This window comes from Xiphophorus couchianus, chromosome 13, assembly GCF_001444195.1.
Source record: "Xiphophorus couchianus chromosome 13, X_couchianus-1.0, whole genome shotgun sequence".
NCBI lineage: Eukaryota > Metazoa > Chordata > Actinopteri > Cyprinodontiformes > Poeciliidae > Xiphophorus > Xiphophorus couchianus.
In genome coordinates this window covers 11,038,281-11,056,215 of record NC_040240.1, presented here as the reverse complement: position 1 = coordinate 11,056,215, position 17,935 = coordinate 11,038,281, and the positions used below count along the sequence as shown (strand labels likewise).

The 17,935-nt window shown below is 41.7% G+C and overlaps 2 protein-coding genes and 1 long non-coding RNA gene across 4 annotated transcripts in view; 2 read left to right on the top strand and 1 right to left on the bottom strand.

The window, feature by feature from the left end:
• The window catches only part of pum1 (pumilio RNA-binding family member 1), a 28,944-nt gene extending 19,059 nt beyond the window's left edge, over positions 1–9,885 (top strand). For both annotated transcript variants that reach the window (XM_028035754.1, XM_028035753.1), the window contains exons 16-23: positions 113–383; positions 1,661–1,790; positions 2,860–2,994; positions 3,547–3,684; positions 5,490–5,615; positions 5,794–5,915; positions 6,685–6,877; positions 8,239–9,885. In XM_028035754.1, the coding sequence (XP_027891555.1) occupies positions 113–383; positions 1,661–1,790; positions 2,860–2,994; positions 3,547–3,684; positions 5,490–5,615; positions 5,794–5,915; positions 6,685–6,877; positions 8,239–8,370 (1,247 nt within the window). In that variant the 3' untranslated portion in view covers positions 8,371–9,885. The remainder of the gene's footprint in view (positions 1–112; positions 384–1,660; positions 1,791–2,859; positions 2,995–3,546; positions 3,685–5,489; positions 5,616–5,793; positions 5,916–6,684; positions 6,878–8,238) is intronic.
• A 3,880-nt stretch (positions 9,886–13,765) lies between these two features.
• LOC114155618 (uncharacterized) lies at positions 13,766–15,761 on the bottom strand. Its single transcript, XR_003597795.1, has 2 exons — positions 15,399–15,761; positions 13,766–15,295 (listed from the first exon to the last, which is right to left on the bottom strand). It is a non-coding gene; the product is annotated as an uncharacterized LOC114155618 (long non-coding RNA).
• A 136-nt stretch (positions 15,762–15,897) lies between these two features.
• The window catches only part of sdc3 (syndecan 3), a 49,722-nt gene continuing 47,684 nt past the window's right edge, over positions 15,898–17,935 (top strand). The window contains exon 1 of the mRNA XM_028035583.1: positions 15,898–16,540. Within this exon, the coding sequence (XP_027891384.1) occupies positions 16,487–16,540 (54 nt within the window). The 5' untranslated portion in view covers positions 15,898–16,486. The remainder of the gene's footprint in view (positions 16,541–17,935) is intronic.

The window sequence follows — 17,935 nt, the reverse complement described above, 5'->3', positions numbered from 1 at the left end:
TTCTTGTTTTCATGGAAGATTTTACATTCCTGTAGATGTAAATAACAATTTTCCGGCTTGCGAGAAGCCTGTCGTTGAAACCATGACGACCTTGACTGCGTCTGACCCACAGGAGGCCTGACTAACGGCAGCGGCCGCTTCATCTCGGCGGCTCCGGGAGCAGAGGCCAAGTACCGCAGCGCAGCCAGCTCCGGCTCTTCCCTCTTCTCGCCCAGCAGCCAGCTGTTCCCGTCGTCACGGCTACGCTACGGCATGTCTGACGTGATGCCTTCGGGCAGGAGCCGCCTGCTGGAGGACTTCAGGAACAACCGCTACCCTAACCTGCAGCTCCGAGACATCGCCGGGCACATCATGGAGTTCAGCCAGGACCAGCACGGCAGCAGGTACACACCGTTTAACACATCAGTCCTAATCTTAGGTAATCACTGGACCCTGTGAGTCACCATAACAAAAAACATTGAATTTATTCTTATTACAAATATTTATATGAGCCACTAAATCTCTGTTTGTTTCTTGGAGAAAAGGAAGCTGCTATTGCATGTCTTACAGACTGAAATTGACGCCCGAAACGTCAGTAAAAGCTGATTCTGTGATCAATTTTAAATGAATCCAGTGAAAATGAAAACAGATTTTAAGCAATGAAATTATAACTGAATATACAATCTAACTTGTGCAATGTTGCAGCGTTTATCGTTTGACACAGAATTAAAATAAATAAAAATTCTGAAAGACATTTATTGTTTCAAAACAAGCAAATGCATTCGAACAGCATGCTTTTAACATTTAAAGTTTTTATAAATAGATGTTTTTAGCATAAACTTTCTTAATGAAATATTCCCTTTTCTCTATATTTGAAAAAACACGCTGCTGTTTTTCCTAATGCAGTGAGAGTTTAATATGTCAGGGACAGCAGATAGAAATGAACTCTGAGAGCTTTGATCTGGTATAAAACTTTCATTTCCTGACCAACTGGTTAAACCGAGAAGATGTAACTAATCTAAAACGCTTTGTACTTTTAAACTACTCGTTTACAACTGATTAGAAACGAATAAGACTGTAACACCGGTGGACATATTTCAGATGCATTCAGTTTATGCCGTCATAAAGTCTATAATGCAATCAGCAGCTGAATTATCTGGTATCCTCTCTGTTCAATGTTGTTTATAGTTTGTCGCCGTGGAAACCACCCTCCTTGTTTTAGGGTCAGTTTTAACCAGTGAGGCTGAGCTTTCTACTGAGATGAACTATTTATAACCCAGTCCGTCCAGGCCTCTCATTCCAGAACCTTTTCTCTCCTCTGGATCGCTGTCTGTTTTTCCATCCTTGCCTGGTATCCATCATTTCACCTCCCAGCCTGCTGCTCAGTTTCTTCATCTCTCTCTTTATGCGCTCTTTCCACTCTGAAATTCATCTCATATTGTCTGGCTGCTCCCTCAGGTTAAAGATATAGGAGCCATTTCTGTCTCACTTTATTGCTCTGTCGGTTTATTTGTTTTTGCTGCCAAGCAAACTTTTGTAAATCCTCTCGATGCACCGGGTGGATTTTCAGACATCTGTCTTTTTCCATCTTCCGAAGGCAAATGGAGAATTAAATATTGAGGAAGACAACAAGTACATCTGTGTTCATTTCCTTCTACTTTCCCCCCCCCCACTTTTAAAGGTTTATCCAGTTAAAATTGGAGCGAGCCAGTTCAGCCGAGCGCCAGCTCGTCTTCAGCGAGATCCTGCAGGCGGCCTATCAGCTCATGGTGGACGTGTTTGGAAACTACGTCATCCAGAAGTTCTTTGAGGTATGCAGAGATTGAGTTGGTGTGAAAGTCAGACTCCTTCAGTTCTTCACTCGGGGTTTGTAAGGGTGCTTGAAATGTTTGAAAATGCTTCAATAAGGTGTTTCCAGGGTCTGGAAAGTACTTGATTTCTGTATAAAGTCTTTGAAAGTGCTTTATATTCCATTTACACAGCTTTGTAATGAAGTTGTAATAGACTTTTATGAGAAAAGACTTTTTTCAGAAAGTGAAGTGATAATAATTTAAACTGTTTAAGGATTTAATTTGAACAGGAAGGTCATTTAAATGAACACAAATTGCTCAGTGAGTTTTTGCTCTGTGTAACTGAAATAAAAGTGGTTTTATTTTTTATAAGTTGGTTATTAAAATTGGGATTTTTGTGTTAAATTTGTGAGACTTAAAAAAAATGTCACATTTTAGTTTAGTAGCAATCTATCGATTATTCTGACAATCAGATTTTTAAAATTGGCGCATTCTGCATATTTTTCATTTAAGCCTCTTTTATTCACTACTAGATATGCATTAAAAGATGCAAACAAACAAATCATTTCCTTTTTAAAATAAGAAAATAAACATTGTCTTGCCTAAAATACAATGCCATAGTCTTCCTTTAGTGTATGCTTGATCTCATTTGTAGCAAAAGTGAATCTGCATTTTTTTTTAAAAATCTTTACATCAAAATGTGAAAAGCTCTGTCGTTTTTGCCGGGCTTAGCATCAACACAGTGCAGGGCTGGTATTTTGATTATTATTTGGATAGGTAAAGACGCTAAAGAGATTTTGTTTTTATAGAATTTGAAACGGTCACCATTTGAGGAGTTCTTGGTAGTTGCAAATGCAGAATGTATCTATTTTTGTGCAGAATGTTGTTTCTCCTGCAGGAAATTGACTTTTTTGACTTAACAATTAATCAAATACGAAATCAGTTGACAATTGTTTCAACAGTCGATTCATCCGATTAATCGTTTTAGCCCTTTTTGAAAACGTACCTTGAAAACGCTTCTTTTGCTGTGGTAAAAGTGAACGAACCTTGTTTACGATAAAGAAAAGTCACGGGTTTGTTTTCGTTTCAGTTTGGGAGCCTGGACCAGAAGCTGGCTCTGGCCGAAAGAATCCGGGGTCACGTTCTGTCTCTGGCCCTGCAGATGTACGGCTGCAGGGTCATCCAGAAAGCCCTGGAGTTCATCCCCTCGGAGCAGCAGGTCATTGTAAGTACAGTCCCGCCCGTCTCACTGTGTTGCACTGAAACGGGGATAATGATTAATTTCCTGGTGCGCCAGAGTACCCATCATCCCCGCGCTGCTTCGCAACGCTGCCATAAAGTTGCGAGGGTTCCTCGTAGATCTGTTAAAACGATGAAGAGGTGCGTCTCTCGCTTTGAAAGCGTGCTTCATCTTCAGTGTGGGGTTCTTGTTGGTGGAACAGCAGGCTCCCTGCATTCACACAAATAATGGCTCTGTTTATATGCAAATGCAGAACTGCAGGTAGGAAGATAAATAAGTCCAGACAGGATGTCCAGGCATTTGCTCAAATCTTGTGTTTTTAGAAAAGTGTGTGTGAGGAGGGTGGGAAAAAAGCAACTATCAATCTTTCCTTAATGGACCCCAATAGATTTCCCAGTAGGGCATGTGTTAAAAGTCCAGGGTTATTTGTTGGGCACTGAGCCACACTGAAAGAGTTTGCAAAATGCCTCCAGGAAATATTTGATTACTAACAATTACACGTCCCTCCCCTCACATTCTTCTCTCCGCCCCCTGCAGAGCGACATGGTGCGCGAGCTGGACGGCCACGTGCTGAAGTGCGTGAAGGACCAGAACGGGAACCACGTCGTGCAGAAGTGCATCGAATGCGTCCAGCCTCACGCGCTGCACTTCATCATCGAAGCCTTTAAGGGACAGGTGAGTTCCTGCTGCGCTCCACCTCAAAGTCCTTCCTCATTCAGTCACTAAAGTCTGCCGGGGTTTGGCTGTCATCCAAGCACACATACATACACACACACACACACACACACACACACACACACACACACACACACATTCGCTCGTTGTTGCTGTTATATTGTCTGTCAAAACAAATATCAAGACGTTAATTGTTGTTTTATTAGAGACTGTTGGATTTCCTGCAACCCTTAAATAAAACTGACTTGAGAAGTTGCTTAATTTGGAAATAAAAACCCCGATATGTGATTGAATCTCAGAGTAGATGCAGCTGCTCTGTTCATTTGAGGTTTATTGAAGAAGATTAGAGAACAGGGGGAAAGTAAGAGTAGCTTGCAGAATATTACCCTGAAATACAATCTAATAAGATGTTTCCATCCACCAAAACTTACAGGCAAGGATGTAATTAATCAGAGAAGCAGTGAAGAGGCCGAGAGCAACTGTTAGTTTTACAGGAACCTGCAGCTCAGGTGGGAGAAGCTGTTAGTTTGGCCCTCCTCAAATCTAAAGTTTACAGAGGAGTGTAAGGAAGAAATAGTCAAATTATAAAACATCTCATTTACAGTTTGCCACAAACCATCTAGAGGATAACGCATCAAATATGTGGAAGAAGGTTCTCTGAACGTTTACAGCTTAAAATCAACACTAGACATGACCCTGAACACACCCTGCCAATGGTGAAAAACGGTAGCGGCGGTGTCATGTTGTAGGGGAGGCCTTTCTTCAGACATAGGGAAACTGGAACCATCTTAACACAACGCAACCAGGACCGCCTGAATTACCCTAAAATTAGAAAGTTTAAGAACGGTGCAGTCAAAGATAAAAGATGAATACGAGGTAATTGTGGGAAGGCTTGAAAATTTGACTTTTGCTTACAGATGCTCTCCAATACGTTAAATTGTTCCAGAAATTATTGCGATAAAATATAATATTGTTGTTTTGAGACCATTTTCATAAAAATATTGATAATTGGATAATAATGCAAGTTCTCCCTCTCGAAGATCAATAAACTTACATTTTGCGAAGAACACCTAATACAGGAACTGGGAGATATTTTAAATAACCAAAAAAAAAAGAAACATAACCAAAAGCAATAAATAACATGAAAAAAAAAAAACACTCGCACAACCGGAACCATTAATAAAAAACATTATAAAGTCTTTAAACAAAATTGCTCCTAAAGAATATTAATGATCATAAAGGAAATCAATTTATCAGGCAATTAATTGATTAATTGGTTAATTGGCTATTGCGACAGGCTTAACCATGTGTCATTTTTGATCCCAATTATATCTATGACAGTCTGTAGCTATAACCTGTCAAAATGTGCATAACTCTAAGGGCTGTGAATACTTTTGGACCAGTATGTCAACTACACGGTGCAGAAGATGATCAGGAACTGATTGAGTTTATATGAAAGCTTTCGGTCATGACAGTAAATGTCACTGATGGGTGTGGTGTTTGTTGTATGTGTGTGTTGTGTAACTGCATATTTTCTGCTTGGTTGCTGAGATTTGTTTACGTAGCTGGAAGCGGCGAAGGAATTTGCTTTCACCTTCCCCTGTGCAGGGCCAGGCGCGGTATGTGAGGGAACAGACTCAGATAAATCTGTTGCTGCAGCTCCTTTCTGCACCACGTGAAAATATTTTTAGAAAGAGAATATTAGTGCGGCGCTCACTCACCTCAGCTTTATCGTGGGTGTGTGTGTGTGGGGGTGTGTGTGTGTACGGGAAATGACTAACGGTGAATAATTACTCCCGTCGCAGGTCTTCGCCCTCTCTACTCACCCATATGGCTGCCGAGTCATCCAGCGTATTCTTGAACACTGCCTTCCCGAACAGACGCTGCCTATACTGGAGGAGCTCCATCAGCACACAGAGCAGCTAGTGCAGGTAAAACACACACGCACACACACACATATACAAACAACAAACGCTGTTCAGGGTGACTCCTCTCCTCGCTCTGAGCCTCCGGATTTTCAGAATCTGGCAGCGTCCGATGTGACGTCGGATCCCCCAGCTGTCCTCCTCGCATTTTGGTTGAAAGTATGTGCGGTTTGGTTTGATTCAGGACCAGTATGGGAACTACGTCATCCAGCACGTTCTGGAGCACGGCCGGGCCGAGGATAAGAGCAAGATCGTGGCTGAAATAAGAGGCAACGTCCTGGGACTCAGCCAGCACAAGTTTGCAAGGTAAATTCCACTCCCAGCTCATTTTCTGCACATTATTCCAGAAGGTTTTTTTTTTCTCTTTTCTTTTCTCTATAATGGCAGCCACACCTGAAAATGAGTTCTCGTTTCACCAGTGTGTTTTTTTTAATTTTTTTATTTGGCCTGCAGGGTGTTATGTTGCTCTGCTGGGGCCTGTTACTCTGAATCAAACATCCGCACGCAGTAGATCCTCTGCAGCACAAGTAGCACATTGAGTCAGTGGCTTTTAGTGTCTTAGTGTGTGTCTGCACATGACTGGATGTTTCCTTTGGCATGAACTCAGCATGCATGTACAGGATATTAAATTAGAAGACTAAAACACAAAAGTAAGTTTATCATTACGGCTTGCAACAGAGGAAAACCTTAAGTCTAGTCTTTCAGAGTATTAGAATAATAAGAACATTTTTAAAGAGATTTTAATAGAGAAATGCTTTTTAGTCATTAGTCACAATTTCTTCTTGTATGATTTTCAACATTTAATAGTTTATTGAATTCTATGTCCAGACATAGTGATGGAAAGTTAAGTGGAAGGAGGAACTGTGGTTTTAAAAATAAGTGCACACGTTTGTTGAAGAATTCAACTCCTTTGTGCTTCTCTGCTAAAAGAGTTCATGTGAAAATACCGAAATAAACAAATATTCCCAGTATATTCTTGTCATTTTTTCTTCTACTGGCCAATTTGAAGACAAACGCTTCTCTCAAGTCGTGAGTCTCATCCTGACGGGTCGCCCTGTCACTCTGTTTCCCTCAGCAACGTGGTAGAGAAGTGTGTGACCCACGCGTCTCGGGCAGAACGTGCCCTGCTGATAGACGAGGTGTGCAGCCTGACTGAGGGTCCCCACAGTGCCTTATACACCATGATGAAGGACCAGTATGCCAACTACGTGGTGCAGAAGATGATCGACGTGGCCGAACCCACACAGCGCAAAATCGTCATGCATAAGGTTGGTGAAAGGATGTGTGCGCGTGTCATTTAGTCTGAGGTATTTATGATATATTTCCTCTAAAGCCTTCCTGCAACGGCTGTATAAAACATTTATTTCTACTCTTTTCCTCACTCTATTTCGTGTTGAAATTTTGCATTTTTAAATGTGTGCAAAGGATGCATTTTGCATTTAAATGTGGTAAAAATGTAAGTAGAAAGCTTAAGTTATTTTCAGTGGCTTACATCACGAGGAGCCAACAGTTAGTCTAAAGGCGCTTACAAAATAATCTTGTAGAAAGCATTTTTGTCTTTTCTGTCCTCTATTTTTATAATTTTTTCCTAAATTCCCAAAGTGCTACTAGGTAATTGTTTTAAAAGGGTTTGGACTTGTAACGGTGTAGTAAGCCAACCAAATCTCTTATACAGTGTGGAATTAATTTTTATTTTCTGTTTTTTTATTTTTTTAGTCTGACAAGATATATATAAAAAAGCAGGAAATGATTGTGGGAAAAGATTTTAATTTCCAGACTTTGTCATTACTGAAACAATCAGTAATGATTGTTTGAAAAATGTAAGTTTTATGATTTTTTTAATTTACTTATTTTTAGATAATTAGTCATCAACTTTCCACATACAAATTTTGATTTTTGTCCTACTGATTAGTTTGGGTTTTGAGTTGCATTGATTAATCCACATTGTTTTCAAAAATAATAATAAAAAAAACAATACTTCTTTTACCCTTTTAGCTTAAGAGTCTCATATGAAGCTTAAAACCTTGAAAACATTGGCACTTTATTTTTTATTTGTGATCAGATGTCACAAGTGCTGGAAAGTATCTTTATTTAATGCATTATAGGAAAATTTTCTGATCTTTATTTGTCGAAGTTGAAGCCTTCCACAAAAACAGGTAACATCCCTGAACTAATTTCAGCATCAACATTTTGTGATTTTTCCCCCCTCTGAATTTACATATAATAAAACACAGTTACATATATATATACTGTATATGTATATGTATGCATTTATTTATTTTTTACCAACACTTTCAAAATGCTGTTCAAAAACCACCAGAAAAATCTAGAAAGCTACATTTGGACAAGTGGTGGATCACTGTTATTGATTCTGTCAATGTGCAAGGGTTATTGTCTTCAGCTTGCTGATGTTTCGATCTAATGGTGGTTTAATAGCAGCTGGAGAATCCTCAGTGTTATTTTCATAAAACTTTTACCACCCTTTTTTGGTCCGACACAAAGGAACAAAAAGAAAAGCCAGTTTCTTTGTGGCAGGTCCTGGTTTGAGTCTGACCTCCTTACTACATTGAATCGTTTCGCGGTAGAAACCCGGTGTGACTAACGGGCGTGTCTCTCCCTGTCGGCCCAGATCCGGCCCCACATCCAGACCCTGAGGAAGTACACGTACGGCAAACACATCCTCGCCAAGCTGGAGAAGTACTACATGAAGAACGGCGTCGACCTCGGCCCGATCTGTGGTCCTCCTAACGGCATCATGTGAGAGCCGCTTCCTTCCTCCACACCAAACCCGAAATCATGTCCACCCCCTTCCCCTCCCTGCCCCGCCTCTCAGCTCACCTTTATCCAGCTGTCACTCCACCTCAGCTGCCCCTTGTCAGATCCTTCAGAAAACATCCCCACCTCCAGCCTCTGAAGACGGCAGGCGGCCTTGGATTCTTTTTTTTTTTTTTTCTGTCACCCCTCCCCCATCGAGTCCCAACCTGCTGAAGTGGAGGACGCAGCGCAGACAGAGAGGGGTGGAGATAAAGAGGCGTTACCTGATCTACTCTTCTTTATGTTTCTCCTTTTAAACCTCACTTTTTTGTTGTTTCTGATGAACTGAAATCATTTAACTTTTTTTTGCTACTGCTGCACACAATCCCAGTTCCCCCGTCCTCCTCCGCCTCGCCCCAGTGAAGATATTTACCACTATGAGACGGAGTATTTAATTTGTCCAACGTCACCGAATCATAGACAAATCCACACACGCCATCGGCTTAACCAGCAGACAGATCATTTAGCATGGGAGATTCGTTTTCTGGTCTTGCTTCTATAAATATAACGTGTATACTTGGTGTAGACCTTTGCATATATATATAAATATATATATATAAAACTTTGTAGTTTTTCTGGTTTTTGATGTTGAATCTGTATCTATAATGTATCCTAGTAGTGACCACATACTTCTGACTGTATAATTGTACATTTGTAAACCCTTGTAATGTAAAAGTGCTTTACCACCCTTTTTTGGTATGAGAAGAAAAGAAAAAAATCTCTAGAAAAAAAAAAAGAATCTGTGCATTTCAGTGTATATTCTCACCTCATTGGTTGTGACATATGAGTTTGTTGTATATTGTAAATTGTAATATCAAATTTTTGTTTTGAAAAGCCCTTTCTATACAGCGTAGTACTTGTACAAAGATTCGCCACGCTTGGTTTTATCTTTATCATGTCACTGCTTAACTTAAAAAGACATTGGTCTCCCACTGACTCCCAATTGGACACGTTCTGTTTGACTTAGTGGTGTCTTCAGGCTTACGTTGAAGGTTCTTTTTGTCTTTTTTTTTTTTTTTTATTAAACGAAAGAAGAAAAAAAAGATCTTTTTATAGGAGCGCTTTACCCCACGAAACGTTTGTGTACAGGTAAGCTGGTTGGCGAAACCCACTCAGCTCCTGAGTTGATACCACAACCGGTTTCTGGGGGTAAATCCATGGATTGTACAGAGGAGATTCTTGTGTTTTTTGGCATTTCTTTTCTCTAGTGCTGTAAGTGCTGTATCATACATGTCCTTTTGGGTGAGCGAGGCGGCCCGCCACGGCGGCGGTGTACATTTGGAGCAGCCTTGTGTATATTTACTACGAGCACACCTGTAACCATATGTGTATAGTTAACAGAACCTGTGTATGCTTATTGCCTGGGCAACTATTTTTTGTAACTCCTGTTGTAGATTGTCTCTAAACAATTGTGTGATCTTTATTTTGAAACCAAACAAAACAAAAAAAACTTTGAAAATTTGACCGTCTCACGTGTGCTTCATTGTAAATACTTGCGAATGTTTGTGTGCGTGTATTTTAAGAGGTTTACATTAAGTCGTGATTTGGTAGAAGTGTTGGAAATCTTGGGCTTTCAATTGTTTTTAAGAAGAACTAGATGCACAAGCTGAAATTTATTGGGGAGTTCAAGTTTAATTTGACTAATATCTAAAAAACACATTTTAGTAAAACTAGAGAAGTTCTTTATACTTGGTGGGTTTTCTGGCACCAATCAGTTTTTTCAATTCAATAGTTTTCAACGGAGTTCAAGAAATGTGTGTGTGTTAATGTGTACTGTATTTTGGATCTGTTTGTACACCCTGTTCTAATTTCAAACGTCTGACTCTTAAAGAGAAGGAAATTGGTTATCACGTAAAAGAACCACTTTTGCTCAGATCTGCTATCAAACAGAGGCTGCAGAAACTGTGGTTTTGCACCATTTGTCCCTCAGCAGGAAAATTGGGGCCCGGGTTAGGCTTGGCGGCTCCGTCCTGCAGGGTGAACCCTGGACGATCCACCGGCGAGAACCACGGACTTTCAAACGTGACTGATGTTACAAAATCGGTTTGGTGCAGAGACAAAAATAAGTGTAGAGCAGAAGTTTTTGCTTTTGTTTTGCAAATGATTTGATAAGGTTTTATTTATTTTGTTGAGTTTACAGATATTCTGTAGATTAATTGTTGAGCTATACTCGGTGCAGGCTCAACAGACTATTAACAATTTCAGGACGTTTGTCACTTCTGTGTCGTTTCTCATCATCAGCTGTTAATGACAGGATAAAATGTGTCTCAAACACTTTGCATTCCCTTTAAACTCCTCCCCACACCCGAGTCGAACACATTTCGACTCGGGTGATTGTGAAGGAGCTCGCCCACAGTGAAGCAAGTTTATTATCAGCTGAGATAAATGCCAACCAAGGAAAACGTTTCCTGCTCCCAGACCTGCAGCTGAAATCTGCAGCGGCCCACGTGGAAAAGCCGAAAAGTCTTCTGGAAAAATGAGACAAAGAATTAAGTGTTTGGCCACAATCACGTAAAGTTAGTTTGGAGAAACCGTGACGTATTTTCAAGCATTGTGGTGGCAACCTCATGCTGTGGGCTCCTTTCACTGCTGGTGTATTGCACAAAGCGGATGGAATCATGAAGATAGATGGTTGAAATATGGATGCAACATTCAGAAAGAGCAATAATCATTGTTTACAAGAAAATAAAGGAACACAGATGGAGAACTATATTAAAAAAATACAAGACATTAAACAATAATTAAACATTTCATAAAAGAAAAACATTAAAATGTAAATTTTTAAGACATTACATTTACATAAACCATGACGAAAATGACTTATCAGTATTGGACCTTTGTGGCTAACCTGCAGAAAAACAATATTTTCATTTCTTATTTAAATTAACCACAAACAAAAACACATCAGAGCTGGTTGTAAAAGCATTAAACACACTAAAATTCAATTCAGTTAGTGGAAAATCCTCAATCTCAACCCTGTAGAAAATCTCTACAATGTGAAAAAAAAAGAAGAAAAAATCCAGAAAACCAAACAGTTTACTATCATTTTTGATGCAAAGACTGGTCCCATTTCCAGTCAAAACTAAACAAGAAGTTAGTTCATGGCTACAATAAAGTTTGCGGTTCCTATGCACCTTAGTTATTACTATATGTACATGTGTATAAATGTATAGATGTATAGTTTTCATCATTCATTGATATCAGTAAATCCACCATGACACGAAACTTGTGCGTTGAGTTATTGTTTTAAAATCCCTTAAGTCCATCATAAAACAGAGCACCTAAAATAAGTTCTTAAAAAAGAGAATGATACTGATGATGAGGGCAACGCTGTATTTGACGGGGTGTGCATAAGACTGACAGGACGCTGTCATAAACATGACATAGCGCCTGTTATGAACATGAAAGAGTCTTCATGAACGTTTATGACGGTTGTCACAAAGTGTCTTTCGGTAAATAATGGCACTTTTAATGCAAATTTGCATTAAAAGTTGCATTAAAAGTCTATTAAAAGTGTCAACTTAGCATTATTTGGTAAATAACGACGTTTTAATGCAAAGTTCCATTAAAACTCACATCAAAAGTCAATTAAAAGAGTCGACTTTGCATTAATTATTTACCGACTGACATGAATGTCATGTTTATGACAGTGTCATGTCAGCCTTACGCACATCCCTTCAAATAAAGTGCCACCATGATGTGCAGACTTCTGACCCCCTCTGCCGTGCCTGCAGCATCGTGACCCGGAGGGCCAGGGTTGCTCGGCCACGTTGCTCCGGCTGATTAATGAGCCCTGCGCCGGCCCTCCCTGAAAGGCAGCCAATCTGAATGCCTACTGCGAGCGTCCCGCCCCTCCTCCCCTCTACTAAACAATCACTTAACTGGTGCACCACCAACAGAGCCCATTATTTCTACTCCGTGGCAGATCGTCCAGATAATTCAATGATCATAACCGGAGGGATAACGGTGACACGAGGGATGAGATGACTCATGCTGGCTCTGGTTGGACTTTGGATCTGACTAATGGGCTGCAGGAAGTGTGACAGTAAACATTTAGGCTGCGGCGTTTTAAAGGTATGTGTCTAAACACATCATCCCTCCTGTGGTCGTTTGGCATAAACCTGCTCCGACCTGCCTGGCTTTTGTTGAGAGCAGCGCTGCTCCCGAAACAATCCGGATGTTATCCTGAACGTAAAGCTGGGGGATGACTCTGTTGTTCCAGTCAGGGATGAGTTAAGTTTCCTTAAAAGATCAACTAAACTGCAATAAATTAGAGCCAACAGTTGGTTAAGGTTTAAACTGTTAAATTAGGCCTTTTCTTGCCATTTTATTTTGTTGTTGGTTTGTTTATTTGTTGTTTTGGAGTGTTAGTCCCTTCACTCTCCTCCTCAGCAGATAAAATGTTCTATAAGGTCTGCAGAGTGTTTTGAGTTAGTATCCTCCTGCATGATGAAGGATCTCCCTCTTATTAATGGGCTTTCATTGTATAGTATATTATTTATTGTGAAAAACTTCTTATCCTAATAATAATTTGAATTTATCGTCTCGCCAAATTTCAATTGCCGATGTTAAACAAAACCCACAGTATTATCAGTATTATTGAAAACAGTTTATTTTTATCACTTTTTTTCCTCCACTTTTTGCTCCATAAGAGCATCTGTGAATATCAGCACATTGGAAAATATCACTTCAACACAGCTTCTGTTTGCAGTGTGCTGGTATAAATAACACACACTGAAGCAATTTTCACCCTGAAAAAGCCCATTTCAAATGGGAATGTTTCTCAAGAACACTTTATTTGTGTTTGTGACGCTATGAATGTCGCGCCATGCACCTCACAGCCATATAGTTACCTGAAAAGGAAAGAATAAATTGTTTTTAATCGCCACTCTTATTGGTAGCACAATAGTACCGCAAAATACTGCGATAAAATTCTAACTCCACATCACCGACTGTATTGGTTGCGTCCTTTTTTCTTTTTTTTTTTGTGAAAGTGTCAAAGTTGTTTTTCTGTTATCGCAGCTGCTGCCAATCGGTTAAAATGAATGGACACACCACAGAAGAAGAAACGCAAGCCCAAACCATGATGCTTCCTCCCTTTTGTGTTTGACTTTGTTTTTTCGCCAAGCTTTCCGTGACTTTAGTAAAGGTTCATCGCATCCATAAAACTTTGCCACCTCATTTCTGAGCCTCGCCTCTGTACGTTTTGGATAATTACACTCTGGCCTTCATGTTCCTCTTGCTAATTAGTGGCGTGCTTCTTCTGGTGTGGCCCCAGCAGATTGTGACATCTTCACCCCCTGCCCTCTGGAGGTTGCTGCAGATGTCACAAACAGATGTTCTTTTTAAAGCTCTCACAATGTTTCTGTTGTTTCCTGCTGATTACTCACTGGATCTCTCTTTCTCGTGTTCTGTGGTTTCTTTTTTTCCTTCAGGACATTCAGTTGCTTGTTTCCCCCCCCTTATGACACATCCAAATATAAATGCAATATGAACAGGCGCAACGCTACGGGGAGTAGACATTAAGGATGATTTATTGTTTGAATGATCAGTGGAAAATGACACACCTGGAGCATCAACAAATACCTGCCAGTCACATGCTCCCAGTTCCTTTCTAATAACGCTGTCGTCTGAGCTGTGAGTCTGAAACTAAGAGTTAAATGTTGATCTCTTAGTTCATAGTTGTCAAATATTAAGAAGCTGACCTCACTGGTTTAATAGTTTGGTTTAGTAATTTGTGACACAGTTTCAGTTTCCTAACAAGAATATTCGAAACACGTGAAGAAACTGTTAAAAATGAACGTTTAAACGAGTCACCGGTCATAAAACATGTCAAAACATTATCATGTTGAGCAACCATTTGTTATTTATTATCCCGAGCCCTTACAAAAAAATCTGAGAAACTGTCTGTTTTTGTTTCTTTGTGACATTTGCATTTTCATTGCATCTCATCGGAAATACGGCTAAACGTTTCTCTGACTGGCAGACAAACCCCAGCCAGCAGGAAACCGTTTCCCTAAAAGTTGCACCTTCAGAAAAAAGTAAATAAATAACTTTACTGGAGTTACAGACTTTCTAATCTTCAGTGAATCCTCCGGTTATGTTCCCCAAAAGGATCTCTAAAGGTTATAAGCTGTAATCTGTAGGTGGAACCTTTTTTTTGAAAACTTTCCATTAGTGCATAAATATTTCACCTGATTTTTATGGAAACTTTTAGTCAAAGGTCTGTCAAAAGGTTCCGGCCTGTTTTATTGGGAATACTACTGCCTTTACCTTTAGAGAAACCGTCATTAAATATTTTCCAAACGTTTCCTGTATGTCGCATTGTGCAGGTTACAACAGGTTAAGGTTAGTTACATGTCATATTGGGACATTTGCTGCGTTTAGAGAATATTCTACCAATTGTTCGCTATATGTATTCAAGGTAAACATCGGCAGGATTTCCCAGGTTTTCCGTCTGGTAGATGCAAACGGTTGCAACAAATTTTTAGGAAACATTTTAAAGAAAATTTCTTAAGGCTTCATGCATGTTACACGGTGAAAGCTGCCACAAGCTGTCGAGGTGCAACTGGTCAACATTTAGCAAAGTTGCGTGCAAGGGAAATTTTGAAGGTTGCTATGGTTTCTCCAGGTACCTTCATGGAACATTTCCCAGAGTCTCTCAGGACACAGCTGGGAACATTTCAGTTCTCTTCATGTCACAGTGTGAAGGTTGCTCAAGATTTTCAGGAACAGTCACCAAAATCTTTCCTGAATACACATTGTACCGTCAGTCAATGCTTCCCGAGTTCCCAAAGTGAAGGCTTGCAGCAAAGTTTCAAGAAGATTTTCTAAACGTTACCTCGTAAAAGCTGCTTCACACTTTTGAGGTCCTACGAAGAAAAATACAACCGGTTTCAACTCTCAGACCTTTAGGAGGCCTTTAGGAGGCATTCCCTTCATCTTTTCTGAGGATGACATTGTAAAAGCTGCAACCTTTCGCACAGTAGCCTTTAGGGAGTACTTCTGAATTAGTATCCTCAAGGTAACTAAAGAGGGAAAAAAAATCTCTCGAAGGGTTTCCAGAAGGTCAAAACATAAAAGTAGCGAACAATCTTCCGCTGCCTCAGGAAACTAGAATGGCGTCTCGTGGAAACTTGTAGCACAGCTGACGGAAATCAGTTAAGAAAAAAACCCAACAACTTTAAAAATGTGATTGCAGTGATTATGGTGAAGTGAAACTAAAACAGGTGTGTGTAGCAGGTGAACTGAGGAGCGGTTTATCGTTCAGATGATAAGGAGCAGCAGCGGAGCCACAAGCTGGCGGCAGAAAATGTTATCTCGGATCAGGTGGCTTTTGTTACACAGGTGTGACATCACGGCGACTCGACCAATCACGGCAGCCGACCGTTAAAGGTGTGGAAAAGCAGCACAAAAGACACGGTGCAGTCTGGCGGCTGTATGAACTAGTCATCTTCTCCCAGGCGTGGTGTTGAGTTTCTATATTTAAAAGGCTGCTTGTGTTTTAAACCAGCTGCAGGGGGCATCATTGGCTTTGCCCGCGGAGGTTCCCTAATCTCTTCTTGAGCACACACACACACACACACGGGCTGTACACCCCCCTCCTCCTGCCAAACTCCAAGGCCGGGCAGCGTCGCCATACGGAACATCCTGCACTCAGCGGAGAGGGGGAGGAGAGAGGGTGCCTGAGCTGAGAGAGAAACGCACAGTGAGAGAGAGAGAGAGACGGGTCTGGCTTCTCCCCTGGCTCTTAAATTATCAGCACCAGAAATTTGGACCAACTCGCCCGCGGAGCCGAGCAGAAAGGAGGCAGTCTGTTGCCTCGCCGGAGACCGGGACCAGCTGGATTAAAGAGCCGGACGAGGAGGACTGATGGTCGCGCAGACGCTCTGAAGTTGGACAGACTATACCGAGGTTCCCAGGAGCAAAAACAGCAGGAACAGCAGCAGCAGCCTTCGCGCTCTCTCTTTCCTTCCCTCCCCCTCCCCCTTCTCCACCTTCCCGAACCCTCCCCTGGAAGGCAGCGGCGGCACCGGGAGGCTGTGCCCGCAGAAACACCGACCATGAAGCTGCCTTGGCTGCTTGCGCTAGCCGCGCTGCTCGCTCACGCCGCCACGGTAAGCTGGAGCCTCGGCTCCTTTGTTAACCTCATGTGCGTGCGTTCGCGTATGTGTGTGTAGGTGCGTGTGTGTGTGTGTGTGTGTGTGCTTGCCATCAGTAACGAGACAGCGGTGATCGGTAGGAAATCCTGCACTCGACCTACATATTGGCAGCGCGCGGCTCCACCGTACCCCACCCCCTGCTTTTACGCACTCACCCACACCAGCCTTTGTGTCTCAGTGTCGGGGTTTATTGCGGCTTGTGTTCCCTTGGCTCCGGAGGGGTGGGCAAACATGTGTGTGTGTGTCGGTAATTAGCGGGTTATCTCTAATTGGGTCTGATTACTGGTGTGGTGTGCTGGCTGGGTCTCCAGCTCGCATCCTGCTGTTAATTCAGGGGGGCTCCAGTCATACTGCGGCTCTGACCACTTGATTCCCGTGAAGTCGCGCCGTGGGACGCGGGGTGTGAGGAGGAGGTGGTGGGGGTGGGTTGGTGAGTGCACATCCGGAAGCCAGAACCCGGAGAGGGGGGGCTCCCTCCCGTTGTGACCGTGTACTTGTGGAACATGGAGTGGGTGGGTGGACGGGGTAACGGGGGAAGAACTTATCTGCGATGCGGCGCGCGAACCGGAGCTTGGATGGAATGATGTCATCGGGAACCGCGAGGACGGCAGCTGATTGGGGATGCGCGAGCCCCACCGCCGCCGCCTCCTCCTCCTCTTCGTCCTCTTCCTCCTTTTTCTCCTTCTTCTTCTTCTCCTCCTCCTCTCCGGAGCCGTCCTCGCCGAGCTCCACGCGCACCCCCTTCACACACCTTTCGTCACCGATTATTCCAGATATATCCCACGAGCAGAAGGAGGTGGTGGGGGCAGAGGAGCGAGCTGAATCATTGAGGGAAAAGGAAACGAGGACTAAAAATAATCGAAGCGCAGAGATATTTTGGAACGTGAAAAGCCTATGAATACTTTTCATAGACTATAGCTGTGCGTTTCCTGGCTCACCAGTTATTCTGGATGTTTGTCTTCTGTATTTATAACTTCATTCATGCCTGCAGCAGCTATGAGGGCCCCCTCCACATGCACCTCTAAGCAGTGGCGGTTCATTAATTAAGGGCCCCCGATGTGGTCCCCCTTCTTCCCAAGAGGAAAAAAGGCCATATCTATAGCAGTGTGTGTATATACAGTATATATAAACGTATTTCCACTCTTATTGACTAACGTTGAATCAGACTAAACCTTTTCTCTTTTTATATTCGCCAGGTAAAATAATGGGATAAATATTTCTCCATAAATGCTAAAATAATTTATAAATACATCAGTTTTTCTCTTTTTGTCAAGGATATTTTTGAGCATTCAGGTTATTTTGCTCATTTGGTGCTGGTGGCAATGCAGTTTGGCTATAGACCTTGAAGTT